This window comes from Olea europaea, chromosome 17, assembly GCF_002742605.1.
Source record: "Olea europaea var. sylvestris chromosome 17, O_europaea_v1, whole genome shotgun sequence".
NCBI classification, from domain to species: Eukaryota; Viridiplantae; Streptophyta; class Magnoliopsida; order Lamiales; family Oleaceae; genus Olea; species Olea europaea.
This window is the reverse complement of record NC_036253.1, coordinates 11,663,891-11,678,005: the sequence shown is the minus strand read 5'-3', so window position 1 is coordinate 11,678,005 and position 14,115 is coordinate 11,663,891. Positions and strand designations below refer to the sequence as shown.

The following is a 14,115-nucleotide window of genomic DNA, read 5'->3' as shown; positions in this document are numbered from 1 at the left end:
TTCTAGGTTGTTCATTATATGAGTAGCATTATTTTCATGTGCATTATTTGGAAATAAATTTAACTATGGATTTTCACAATTAGCCAAAGCTCAAAGGAGTCGAAGTTTATAATTCCTTAATTTAGCAATCAATATATTTCGAAGGGGCAACATGCAATTCACCCAAAAGTAACTTACTACAATTTAAAAGTTTGAGGACCAAACTGTCAACTCTTACATTTTTTCGCCTCTCTTCTTCTTCGGCACGAAAACTTTGTTTTTATTCTCTGCTCCTCTTCTTTTCCCCTACCCGTTCTAAGGTTTTCTTCTGCTAAATTACTTCAATTTTAGTTCAATTGATCGATCCACACAGAACCACATCATGGACGTGAGCGCGGGTGATCTCAATGCTCCACACTCGATGGGAACCACAATCATCGGTGTCACCTACGATGGCGGGGTTGTTCTCGGCGCGGACTCTCGAACCAGCACTGGTAACTCCATCGTACAACAATTCCTTTTTTAATACTAAATAAGATTTTTTTTATTAAGTTTTACATTTTTATGTTAATTGTAAAATTTTGGATTTATATTTTGCAGGAATGTATGTGGCGAACAGGGCGTCGGATAAAATCACCAAGTTGACTGATAATGTCTACATGTGTCGTTCTGGCTCGGTACGTATTTACGTAACTGGTCCTTCTTGTTTGTCATATTTATGGGGAAAGGAAATGCCATTGTTAAGTTTAACTGTGAAAAGCGATTAGGGAAATCTGAAAATATCAAGGTACAGTGATTTGGGTTTAGATCTTAGAAGTTTAAGCACTCCTAAACATGCTCAAATTGAGAGGAGTGCTATTATTCGTGCATTGCCTGAATGGTGCATAAAGCAATCTATTAAACTATTTAACCTGCCTAGAAGAAACCTCTGGATTAGATATTAGTGTTTGTTATAAAGAATACTCTATACAGGAGCTTTAGTAAAGATTTTTATATCAATGGTGAAATTACAGTCACCTGAGAGTTTGGATTGGAGTTTAAATAGGCAGCTTGTTTCTAAATTGGCCCGGCCTGTCCTGTCCTGTCCTTTATTAAACTATACCACAATTCTCTGCGCACACCTACTTTCCTTGATTTTATCCTTCATCTGGACTTCTGGCATCAAATAATTATAGTGCTCTTCTTTTAGCTATTGAGCATGGTTAACGGCATCTAGGAAAATAGTTGCTAACTATGTGGCTTCATGGCAGACAGCTAAAATTTCTTGAAGCTTTTAGATTTTACTTGCATAATGACAAACCATGGTTCTTTAAGAAGAGTAGGTTTTAGATTTATTTCTCTGAATCTCTCAAAGTCTTGGTTGAAAACATAGACTTTCTTTACCTTGCAAATTTGATCAGAGATAATTCTAGTAGGCATGTAACCAATAGTTAAAGAGTGAACTCTTAAATGGTGGACCAAGCAGGAACCAATTAGTTGAACAATCTTTAATGTTTTTCCGAAATATGTGTATGTGCCTCACATTTTACAATGTTACTTTGTCAGGCTGCAGATTCACAGATTGTTTCTGATTATGTCCGCTACTTTCTCCATCAACACACGTAAGAAAATATTCCTGCATTTCTATCACTTACTTTACATTCCACGTGCATCCTTTCATTCATGAGATGATACCTAAAAATCACTATAAAATAAAGCATGGGACACTCGCCTTTAGGTTCAGAAAATACATCATAGTTTCTCCTTTCTTATGTTGTATCTTCTTTATAACGACCTTCATGGTGTCAACTTCTCATCGCTTTACAAAGTCAAGTTGAATTATTTTTTCTGCCCTAACTTTCATCCCTTAAAAGTAATATTCTTTTACATGATAGTTTACTTTCCAAGAGAAATGGTTACAATTATTATTTTTTCACTAACTAACTGATATTGGTTTTTTGGGTGGAACTGAAATTATATCAAACACTTTAAAACTCTAGTATTCTGCTAGTGTACTCTTATTATGTTGAAGTCAAATGGTTTACTCAGCAGAGATATTTCTCTAGTCTTATGCTTCAGATACATTTACATAAGAAAAATATGGATTTGTGATGGCATGCTTGTTGATGCAGGATACAACTTGGGCAGCCGTCAACTGTCAAGGTTGCTGCAAACCTTGTCAGATTATTATCTTACAACAACAAGGTTTGTATAAAATTTTCATTAAAAAGTCTCAGATCTACATAATCTCTGCAGATTCAAAATTCCTTTCGACATGTGAAAAATGTCATCCTTATTAGTCAGTTTCATATCAATTTTGTTAGTTTAACACATGGAAATTGATTCTGGAAATCTAAATTTTGAGGGAAGTATAACCATGAATTTGAAAAGATGGAAATCGGTCACAAATATCTGCTGTAAAATTTAAATTTCATTGTGATAAAATTGGCTATCTTTTTTATCTTTAGAATTGTAACATAATTGAAATATACAGGCACTAGCAGTTCCTTCCACTCCCTATATAAATATCTAATGTATTTGAAATAGTTTTCTTCAGTTCTTTTATTTTCTTTGTTTTTGGCTGAAGTTATCTTTTACTACTTGAAGAATCTATCATGCAAGTTATCTTGGCACCTAAAAAGATACAAAATATAGGAAGTTATTACAGACTTAATACGTAAGTTTTCAGTTTTCTGTAACTAATTCTTCCTTAATTGCACCTTTACTATCTTGGGAGTTGGGAATTATTTGATGGGAAATAAACATACAAATGGTTTGTCAGTTATTTGTTATGGTAAGCTTGTTATGTCTTTTACTCTTATGCCTTTTACTAGGTCTGAGGAATGTGTTGGAGGTAGCAGTTGAATTTTTTCTTTTCTTTTCTTTTTTTTGCCCTTTTGATATATCTGCAAGTATTCTGACTTTGCAGAATATGCTGCAAACTGGTCTCATTATTGGTGGATGGGACAAATATGAAGGTGGTAAAATATATGGAATTCCTCTGGGAGGGACAATCTTGGAGCAACCTTTTGCTATTGGAGGTTTGACCTTCCTATCCTTTTCTCATGATTTACACTGTCACTACATGATTTTTTGACTTTGTCTAGTGTTTTTAATTTTTTAATTTTTTTTTTTTTGGGTACTGTTCTTTCTCAACTTTTATCGAGCTTGTTGATTTAGCTTTACTGGCACATCTTGTTGTTTATAAAGTTCTGACCCCAGCAAATTTATCTGTTAATTATTTGCTCTGGATTTTGACAGTGTGTTAGATGGTGGTAGTAAATTGGTTACAGGGCATAATTGCTACTAATGCATCCTTAACTGACTTTGGTAGTTGTAAATTACAAGGAGGAGCTTTCAATTGGGTGGGTTTAGTTCTAGACCACAACCGGCTCTATTTAAACCAATGTAGATGTTGTTTGTAGTGATTAAATATATTCAACACACGATCCATATTATTACTTATTTATGTTCCTATTAAATATAACTATATTCAATCACTAAATAGATATTATACGTATACATAAAGTGGAACTTTACAAACTAATTAGACTGTCTTTCAGACTTGGATGGTTCCAAATTTGAGATTGTCATCCACTTTCTTAACTTCTATGTAGAAACTTTTTAAGGAATCCTCTTATTGATATTTTGCTGTTGATTTTGCTCTAAATTAATAAAGTACATTCTGGTGCACATTTTCCATTTAGCACCTTAGTTTTCCTTCCATTATCAAAAGGCTCTCCATTTTGCTTGTCCAATGACATTGTTAGATGTCATCTCAATCAATATATATAGGATTATTCAAGTTACAAATTAATTGGCAAGTGTTTCAGCTCATGGTTGACGGTTTCTTGATTCCTGACAATTGTTCTGTTTCACATTAGGATCTGGCTCCAGTTATTTGTACGGATTCTTTGACCAAGCATGGAAGGAAGGGATGACCCAAGAGGAAGCTGAGGTTTATATAGCGCGATTTAAATATTTCTGAGCTGCTACTAGTTTTCCTACTTATGAGGGTTTAGGAACATATATTCTTGAGCACGTATCGCAGCCTAATGTTTTGAAACTACTCTGTTCAACTTCAAACAAGTATATAATTTACGATTCATCTATGGAAACATGGTTTGATCTATCTATTCTAGGTGGGAGGCGTTGTCGCTTCCAGAGAATCTTCGCCTGGAATGGGTCCTTCGAAGCTCACATAAATTGATTTACTTCCCACTTTTGTGGTTTTCATCCTGAACAGAATCTATCCTGTTTTGATAGAAACGTGAAAAAATTCACAGATTATTTTTCTTGTTGCTCTGGATATTTCAGTAATGGTGGGCATGTTTACCATGAGTATGGCTGACTGCTAATTTTTTGTCTCCATCTGTCCCTGCAGCAATTAGTGGTGAAGGCAGTCTCTCTTGCTATTGCTCGGGATGGTGCTAGTGGTGGTGTTGTTCGGACTGTGACTGTGAGTTAACTTAATCGTTTATGTATTATATGTGCTCCTACCTGGTGAAATCTCCTCCTCATGTTGATGTTGGACATGGAATTCAGATCTTTCCTTTTATTATTGTTGGATTTCTTGTTTTCAGTAGCCCCTGCACATGGTTTGATTGACATTGATTAAATCGTTGCTTAACTGTGAAGTAGTTTGTGTTGGCTGATGAATATTTAAGAGCGTGTTTGGGTAAACTTTAAAAGTTTACTTATAGGTAAATAAGTTAGTTTAAGCTAAGCTAATCCTGATTACCTTTTGAAACTGCAGATTAACTCAGAAGGGGTTACAAGGAAGTTTTACCCAGGTGACAAGCTGTCTCTGTGGCATGAGGAGCTGGAGCCTCAGAACTCACTGTTGGATATTTTGTCGACAGGCAGTCCTGAACCAATGGTCAGTTAGATCCAAATTGTTGAGCATCAACTGGTAGTTGAGCACACTCGATTACCTATCAAAAAAAGTTGAGCACACTGGATTACATGTGATGAACTGTACTATTTTTCTTGGAAATCTTTTGCTCGTTCTTACATTGTTGGAGGTTAATTAAATTCTGTTTCAGCAGTTGAATGGCTCCCATATCTTTGATTTACTCCTTGAAACCGACTTTTTGGCTTATTTTCAAAATATCCATCTTCTGTGGAGACATTAAAATCGTGTATACTGATAACAGGGTATTATGGGCCTTCCATGGGAGCATGGATTCTTTGTTTGAAATGTATTTCTCCCTCTGTTCTCTTCTTAATTATAAACAATATAAGGGAAGGGGAATGTTTGTCATTCTCTCTGCTTCTCCAAGTTTCTTTCCGACCAAATGTCAAAGCGGGTTTTACAGAATGTTTTATTAACTTTTATATATTTGTTACACAATATTAGATATAAAAAAATTTTAAACAAGGATTAAAAATTCCATAAAATTCTCAGTAATCCTTGCAACAAAGTAGGGAAACAAATAAAATGCTCTCACAAGGTTACTTGTATGATATTTGGAGCTACTGGCCCGGAAAAAAAGGGGTCACTTCTCTGAAAATCATTGGGGAAGATTTCATTGACTGAAAAATGTAGACATGTCTACACAGTCGGAAACTACCTCATACATATTTTAGTTCTTTCTTGCTACAAAGAACTTCAGCCACGATAATTTCTTTACATGAGAGGAAATATTAAGAACAAGCAAATTTCCTGCCAAAAGCTTTAATCTATACCAATTTAAGTTGTCCCTTTGTACCAGTACCTATTACAAGATCTTAGGCCTCGATCAATGGCTGTTGCATTAATCTGCGGCTATGAGTTCAAAGTAACGAACTGTTAGAAAGGATAAACTTTCTACACAGTATCGTTGTTAAGTTCCAAAGGAAGAATTTTTAGCTAATTTACACCATTGTCTGAGCTGCTACAATCTTGATTTGGAAGGATGCTGTTTCCAAAATCTCCTTCCAAACTCATTTGTTGGACTTCTTGAGGTGAAAGGATCTTGATACAGTGTACGCAGCTCACGAATTCCCTGAATCCAAAAATTTACCATAAATGTTCAGGGTAACATTGGCATTTTATCCAAGGAAGCAACCATTTGTATATGAAACAACAAAATTGAAGCAAAAAAGGAACACAGAAATTCGGTCGATATTTATGTTGTTCATACAAATATAAGGAGAATGCTGAAATTGATAAATAAAGCTGAAATGAAAATGATGAGTTTGAAGACTTACTCCCAAGGATCATCCCCAACCAGCAGGACATCATTCTCATGATCCACATACACAAGTTTCCAACCGATTCTCTGTCGGTCCTCCAGTTGTCCCTCTATGCCAAATCTACGGGCCAGATCTTGTTTAAGCTCTTCATAACCCGAGTAACGTGCAATATCAATTGATCTGCCAACAGCTCCACGCTTGTACACCTTCATAGTAACATGCTTGCCAAGTTAGGCCAGAAAACTTGAATGCAAACAGAATAAGAGTTAAATATAATCATGTCTTTGCGACATTGAGCATATAAGAATCAACCTTTGTATACGTCCGCATTCGAGGGATCTGTGGTGGTGGAGCCCACGCTCCTCCGTTCATGAAGCTGCTATCATTTATTGTGGAATCAATTGAATTGAATGTCATCTCTGGAACTCCAAACGACTGGGAAACCATTGATGATGAAAGTTCTGGATGAGTTTCCTTGGGATTTTCATAGTTGGAAAGCATTTCTCCTCCAGATGAGAGATTATTAGAGAAATCAGCTGATCCCACCATAGATTTTGTGACCAATGGGTCAGGTATTATGGGAATGCCTAACTGGTTGCCACTGTTAGCCCCAAGAACATTGGTATTCCTTTGATCACCATCAAGTTCCCTGTCCTGACTTGTGGCTCTAAACAAGATTGACTGAGAATTGAAAGATGCGTGGTTGCTTTGCTGCGTCTGGACATCATTTTGAGAAAGAACTGATGTTGCTGAACATGAGCTATCCAAATAATCTATATGGGTTCCAGTAGTATTGAGGTATGTTTGTGTTGCAAAAAGTCCTTGGTTCTGACTTTTGGATATGTTCACTGAAGGCTTAATGTCAGGTTTTTGCTGCAACTCCTTAACTAGGAGACCATTAGAAGACATGTTCATTATGCCTGTTGAACTCAACAGTGTGGCAGAAGACTGAGCCATCTCATCCCCTGCTATTGTACTTCGGTGGTTTCTGCCATTCAGCATAGACTGAACTGCACTTGGACAGTTGTTTGTGGATGGTGAAGTCGAACAAGATGGAACCTCATCAGTGATCCCAGATTGGACTCCACCTGCAGCTCCCATCAACAAACTGATGTCACCTGCAGAAAGCTGGTTGTTCATCGTGTTTGTGATGTTCCCCACAAATCCAGGCAATTCTGATTGTGTTTCAGATTGTTGATGTTGCGGAAGTTTTGGTTGGGCAAACAAGAGATTGGTTTGGCCATTATTTCTTGTCATTTGCTGCTGGATAACATGCGACTGCGGGAGCATAGTCGATTTTGATTGAGATGCCTCCGGCAGTTGGCCTGTCACAGACCAAGAGAATTTCTGGGAAATGTCTAAAAGCGGCTTTTGCTGATCCTGGTGTTGTGTCAGTGGGGAAGGTGTTTGTATTGCAGATTGCTGTGCTAGAAGTGACTGTTGTTGCTGGTGGAGTTTCTGTAAAAGTTGAAGCTGAATTTGGTTCTCAGGCACATGCAACTGTTGGCTTACATGATCCGGGGATTGAAACGACATTATGTCCTGCTGCTGAACATGACTAGGATTCTGCTGCTGTTGAGGCAAATTTTGCGAAAGACTTCTCTGAAGCTGGTTGTTCATAATGGACTGCTGCTGCTGCTGAACTTGACTAGGATTCTGCTGCTGTTGAGGCAAATTTTGCGAAAGACTTCTCTGAAGCTGGTTGTTCATAATGGACTGCTGCTGCTGCAGAACATTCTGAGCCCGGATCGGATTCTGGGACTGCAGAAGTTGAGTCTGAACTTGGCTCGTTGGTAAAGTTTGATTCATTAAATTTTGTCTTGGTGGTTGCATAGTGTCAGTAAACTGCTGCTGCGTCTGTATAATCGAGGCCAGAGGGTTCAATGTGGAGGCCTGGAACTTTTGGAACTGATCTAGTTGTTGTACAGGTTGGGTTGGCCTCGGAGTATTGAACTGTAAGTTGTTATGTTGGGGTGCAGGGAAACCTAACTGACGTGACAGATCTGCACCTGAAAAGTTTTGTAGAATGGAACTAGACAAAGGATTTAAACAGTTTGGCTGCATTGAGTTAGCCAATGAGGGGTTTTGCTGCATGTTCATCCACTGAACTAAGCTCAAGCCCTGCAGAGCTTGAGGATCCTTCATGCCAAAGTCGTCTCCAAGCCAGGGCATCATCCGCCTGAATAGATTATCGGGATCAGACAAGTCGTCATCTGCAAGGAGAAACATAATAAATATTACTCCTTTCCGAATGGATATATAAATCGGCTTATTAAACCCTATTTTCGTTTTACCTGGCATCCCTGGTTGCCTTGGGCGCTTTGAACGGATGAAAGGTGTGGTGGGGCAGATGAAAAATGGAGCAGTTACAGGCTCGATCTCCCAAATAGAGACACGGTTGCGTCTCTCTGGGGCAGTTGATTCATCCCAGCCGACCTGGATACAGAATGAGAGTGTTAGTTCGCCAACTTGAAATGTGGAAGTAAAATATTTACTGAAGGGCGGTGTATATCACTAATATTACCTGCAAATTACGCCATTGGGAGTTCTTCCATCTGACTGGATCCAAATCACTGATACCAGTTATTGTGCCCATGTATCTGCAGAAAGCATGCAGCTGAGATGAGGGGAAGGTAGGTATAACAGAAACACTAAAATTTTTAACTTTCGTTATTTTTAAACAAATATAAGTAGAATATTGGCATATCAATGTTGTTTACGCTACCTTCTTGTTCCCGATTCTTCAGTTTCGAACATCATGCGGAAGCGCATTCCTAGAGATATTTGGTTACTGCAAACTGCTTTATAGTACTTGGCTAAAGGGATAACGAATTCTGATGGACTAGCCCTGCTCAGATTTGGAGGAAAAAAACATCTCAGTAACCTTACATAGAAGCAATATCATCTACACCAAAATGTCCATGACATGAACAGATTATTCCACAAGTATAGCAAGAATTAAGAAAAGTTGATGACCTTGGATTGTAAAACACGGTGAAAGGACTATTATTTGCAGCAGCATGGGCTGCTGCTGCTAGAATCCCAATATGCATGCTATCACTTGACAAAACTGATGATGATAAGTTGGCTGGCTGTCTGTTTGCCCGTCTGATGCCCAAAAGAAGCTGCTGCTTGTCATCCCTGTTCTTGAGGGCGAGATTACTGATTATCTCATTCTTTGGACAACTCTAAAACTAATTTGAAGTACAGGAAGAAGGAAAGAAATCTTTCAAAGGCTTACATTCATTACCTAATGAATAAAACTGAGTCGCCTGCGAAAAGCCTCTTTCCACTGACAAAAAGACTCCATCCAGTCGTAAGCAAGTGACGTTTTGGTTGTCCTGAGATATTAGAAATTGCAACCATTTAAAGAATATGTAAACTCTACCAGTAGCAGGAAAAAGAATCAATCCAAGAAATAGCAGCAGAGTGAACGTACCTCTATAAATATGGCGAAATGTCCATACATTGTCGTGCAAGTCCCTAGCCATGAGCTCTTGAGCAGGTGGTTGCATTGTGAAATCCTAAATAAATGAGCGTTCTTTTACATAAGCTTTAAATGAAAAGACAGTAGTAGAGACAAAGACCGTGAAAGAAGGATTCCTCTTACTAACCAGAGAAGGAAATGTCTTTTCTGCTGCACGGCGAGGTACAGAAAAACCACCATGAGTGCTAGTATCACTTGCAGTCAAGGTTTTACAGAAAAACTCCATTGGAGGTTTGTTTGTTTTCATCGAAAGATCTGATCGCAATAAAGCCTCTTTGTCAAACTGCACAGCAGACGAATACAAAGTCAGTTTTCTAAGTTGGACTGTGTGGAGGAGCCTAATTGTATCGCTTATTCCCTCCACCAATTCATTGACATAGTTTAACTATGGGGTATGTTGGGCAGTCATATCTTTGTATTAGGTCGCCAGAGACTGTACTCTTAAACTCAATTTTTGAAGTTGCAAATAAGAGAATGAAGTTTCACTGCACGAGGAATTCTTCAGTTTAAAAGGTACCTACCGTAGGAACTGGTTGGAGTGTCATCTGCGCATAAACTTCATCTGTTTCCAGGTCAGCCTAAAAATGCAAAGAATTAAGTACCTTTATTATCAAGTTCTTGAAGAGAAATAGAAGCCATAAGGTGAGGCAGCATACAAGTAAAGTGACATTGTGAAGGCGGCATAGTAATTTTGACGGAAGATTTGGATAGTTTGGAATTTGTGCATCCACGTCCTTTTTCATCGATGCAGCAACCTGAAAATGAAAATTTACAAATAGTAACATAAGATCTTTAGATAAAAAGTGAAAATTTCTTCAGCAGTTTCACTTATGAATCTTATGATCGCTATCAGTTGGTACAATAATGTGAAACATTGAACTTTCAATTCCAGCATACTGTCTCTCAGCAAATGAAATTCTTAGAAACATAATATAAAGCGGCGACATAGTACTCGCAGTGAATTTATCGTCATAGTTTGAATTTGTTAAGATATTTATTCAGAAAACTAAAATCTTGGTCCGTAAATTCTCGAGTTCAAATCTCACCATCAATCTGTCTCAGAAAACAAAATAAATTCATTCTCTCGAATCTTGTCCATTAACCAACCCACACCAGCATCAGTGCGCAGGTTACCATTGTCCAATATACATGCTAGTTAACCTTTGACAAAATCTAGAGGCACTCAATTTTCCAGATCTTATGATCAGATTATTTAATCCAATTAACAGATCATAAAAGCTAGGAGCGAGTACCTAAATAAATACAAAAGCACATATATATATATAGCTCTTGTTTGAGCCCCATTTTTTCAAACAAAATATATTCTTCGACAGTGATTTGACATCATTTTAACCACACATTTTTCAATAAAATAATATTATACGCAAATAAAAAAAAAAATTCTTATTTTTTAACCACACATTTTTCATCAATACACTATTCAAAAATTCATTTTCTCCACCAAAATGGGGCTCAAACAAGGGCATAATGTAACTGACTTGTTATAAATAATAATGTAATTAATCCATGCATGTGACCAAATTATGCTACAGATTCAGCAAACTCAGCAACTGTCTGCCTGTCTGTCTCTCGTTATGGTGTGTTTGTCTGCCTGAAATTCTCTTTGTGACAGTATAAGCCCCCGTTTGAGTCTCATTTTTGGTGAAAAATGAGTTTTGTAATAGTGATTTTTTTGAGAATGTGTATTGATGGAAAATATGAAAAATTTTGGATTTACTTGCAAAATTATTTTATTAAAAGAACGTGAGGTTGAAAATAAGTTTGAGAAAAAATGAATTTTGACAAAATGTGGCTCAATCGGGAGCCAAATCGAGATCACATCACATGATTTTGATCATCACGTGGCACGATTGAAATTATCTACCCTATCCTACCCGGCCTAGGGACTATTTACTTTCATTCATAAACTACGTGACACAGTCCATCACAGGCTGAACCGTGCATCTTATTTCGTGTGTTAGGGTTTGTATGGTAATGCTTTAAAAAGTCAAAAGCCGCTTCCAATTTGAATTTTTTTGTATAATCCAGTGTTTTGTTGGATTAGAAAAGCCTTTAGAGAAATTGATCTAAGGCACGTTTGGCATGACTTTTGAAAAGCGAAAAGGAATTTTTGAAACTTAAAAGGTGCGTTTGAACCAATTTAGCTAATTTTGTTAAAGTGTTTTTGATAATTAGAAGAAATGTGCTTTTAAATATTAATTTTCAAACAAAAATTAAGATAATTTCCTCCCAAAGCTCTTCATCAATAAGCAAAAGTTATGTCAAAAAAGCCACTAAATAGCTTCCTCAAGCTCTTTTAGATTATGTAAAAGCAAAAGCAAAAGTCTTGCCAAACATACCCTGATCACATTTTGAGCCAGACCAAGGTGCAATTTATTATATACCAATCAATTCATGGTGGTAATAAAAAAGACCTGTTCACTGTGGCCTTGAGGGAAGTAAACGACGTGGGTCCCAGCGACCGGCATGTTGACCAGAGGGCCGGCGCATGCTTGCCATAGCTCTGGGTTTATACTCTTCTTCTTCCCTGCGATTTGCCATTGAGTTAGACAAAATCCCAATAAATATATTTTCTTCCATTTATTTATTAATGTTTATATTGATTTCTTCCAGAAGGGAACCAAGAAAACGCAGATATATATAAAGTAAGACCTTCAGCTGCGTCGGAGGTGGCGGCCGCAGGTTGAGCTCCGGCTCCGTTTGACGGTGTCTTCATTATTGATTTGTATTCAGCTAAAATAAAAGAGCAGAGTTTCTCACTGGATATACATCCCGCCGGAGAAATCAAAGCTCCGATTTGACCAAAAGAAAGGACCCTTAAACTAGATCAAAGAGTCAGCTTTTCTTTTAGCTAAGAAATCGAATTCTTCTGTTAATTAAAATGTGGAGGTAAAAGGGAAATGAAAGATTAAAATTTTTAGTAGGAAGAAAGAAAATGTTTGGTCTCCTTCGCCGGAAGGATATTTTACCGGCGAAAATGAAGAGAGATAAAGTAAGTTTTAAAGGAGATTCTTGGAAAAGAAGAAAATGTATGCTGAGTGAATTGCCCCCTCCCCTCTTCCATACACACACAAACTGTCTCTGTCTCTGTCTCTGTCTCTGTCTCTGTCTCTCTCTACATATATCTATATGTATATATTGCTTCCTCTTATTATCATCGTTCTTCACGAAAAAAGCTCCCTTTTGCAGTCTGCAGTTTTGTACAAGTCTCTCTAGTGTTTTTAGGACAAACTTTCTTGCTCTTTTTTTCTCTCTCTGTCTCTCTTTCTACTCAAAGCTTTCACCTTTTTATAATATTATTATAAATATTGTTTTGTTGTGTGTATAATGTAAGTATTTCTTCCTCTGTTTTCTCTCTCTACGTCAACCATTTACTCTCTCTCTCTCTCTTCTCTCTATCTTTAAATATATGTATTCAAATATTATGCCTGAAAAAGATGAGTGGTAGGGTTAGGCCCTAAACTTAAGAGGAGTGAATATTTGTTACAATTTTCATCATTCTCCTTTTTGACCTCATTACCTCATTAATTATATGAAAAGGACTACAGAGTTTTGGTTAATTTCATTTTTGTGGATTAGTTTTGTAGAGGTCCGGTTTGAAAAGAGACAGTTGGAACAGTTGATAAAAATTTATTTTGTGTCATTTTGGGTTTGCAATAATGCAGAAAAAAACTTATAAATTAATTTAGGCCAATTGGGAATAATTTTTCTGTGTGCAAACTCCTCAAAAATAATAGTAGTAATAATTAAGGAAACATTATTGAAAACCATTATTGTGCTTATTAATTGCATAGTTGAAACTACTATAATGTGTCTCCTACAAGTTATAATAAAATCATACTATAAAATTGCAAATTATTTAACTATTCGTGTCAAAATAGAAAACTTCATAGTGAAGTCTTAGAGTGGTTTTCTCTCGATCTTCTCTCAATAGTGCATTTCACCATCAAAACGTCCTCAGAATGAAAGTTCCACAAACATCTTAATCAGGCAGTCGTAGTTTCAGTCCCTGTTAGAAGCGGAAGGAGCTAGAAGGATATTGGAATTAAGTTGAAATATATACCATATTCATATTCACATTCTTACATTGATTTTCATATTAATAGATGGTAGAGATTTATGTCAACTTCCTACTTAATGCAGCAAACATTATTTTCTGTTGTAAAATATTTTGATCATATTTTGAACTAATATATTGAGATTATTACCAATGTCTATAGAATAAAGGTCTAGGACCAAAATAAATAAAAGTGACATAGGAAAAATAAATAATGTCATGAAATGCAAGCAACATAGTTAAGGAATGGTCTAAGATCCTAAAATTGGAACATGTAATATGGCCTAGAATGAGCAAACCATTGATGATTGACTTCATGACGAAAGAGACTATCTTTCTTGGACAGAATCGATAGCTACAATGGGGGATTTGAATTATGTCTCAACCTCTTAATAATCTCACCTTGCATTTTTTT

General features: G+C 36.7%; 2 protein-coding genes across 3 annotated transcripts; one reads left to right on the top strand and one right to left on the bottom strand.

Annotated features, from left to right (window-relative positions):
- Positions 1–240: 240 nt before the first annotated feature.
- LOC111366327 (proteasome subunit beta type-6) lies at positions 241–5,153 on the top strand. Its single transcript, XM_022987070.1, has 8 exons — positions 241–473; positions 580–656; positions 1,525–1,580; positions 2,091–2,163; positions 2,888–2,999; positions 3,843–3,916; positions 4,343–4,417; positions 4,715–5,153. Exons 1-8 carry the CDS (start codon positions 362–364, stop codon positions 4,844–4,846), a joined length of 711 nt encoding a protein of 236 aa, XP_022842838.1. The 5' UTR covers positions 241–361; the 3' UTR covers positions 4,847–5,153.
- Positions 5,154–5,460: 307 nt separating this feature from the next.
- Positions 5,461–12,975, bottom strand: LOC111366326 (auxin response factor 19-like). 2 transcript variants are annotated; one of them, XM_022987069.1, is made up of 15 exons: positions 12,296–12,975; positions 12,058–12,170; positions 10,279–10,377; positions 10,144–10,200; positions 9,750–9,905; positions 9,575–9,659; positions 9,386–9,476; positions 9,112–9,276; positions 8,861–8,983; positions 8,660–8,735; positions 8,430–8,571; positions 7,812–8,348; positions 6,448–7,721; positions 6,151–6,341; positions 5,461–5,945 (listed from the first exon to the last, which is right to left on the bottom strand). In XM_022987069.1, exons 1-15 carry the CDS (start codon positions 12,357–12,359, stop codon positions 5,810–5,812), a joined length of 3,309 nt encoding a protein of 1,102 aa, XP_022842837.1. In that variant the 5' UTR covers positions 12,360–12,975; the 3' UTR covers positions 5,461–5,809. The 2 variants fall into 2 exon arrangements, with proteins under 2 accessions (XP_022842837.1, XP_022842836.1); XM_022987068.1 differs by having other exon boundaries at positions 6,448–8,348; positions 12,296–12,973.
- Positions 12,976–14,115: the final 1,140 nt, after the last annotated feature.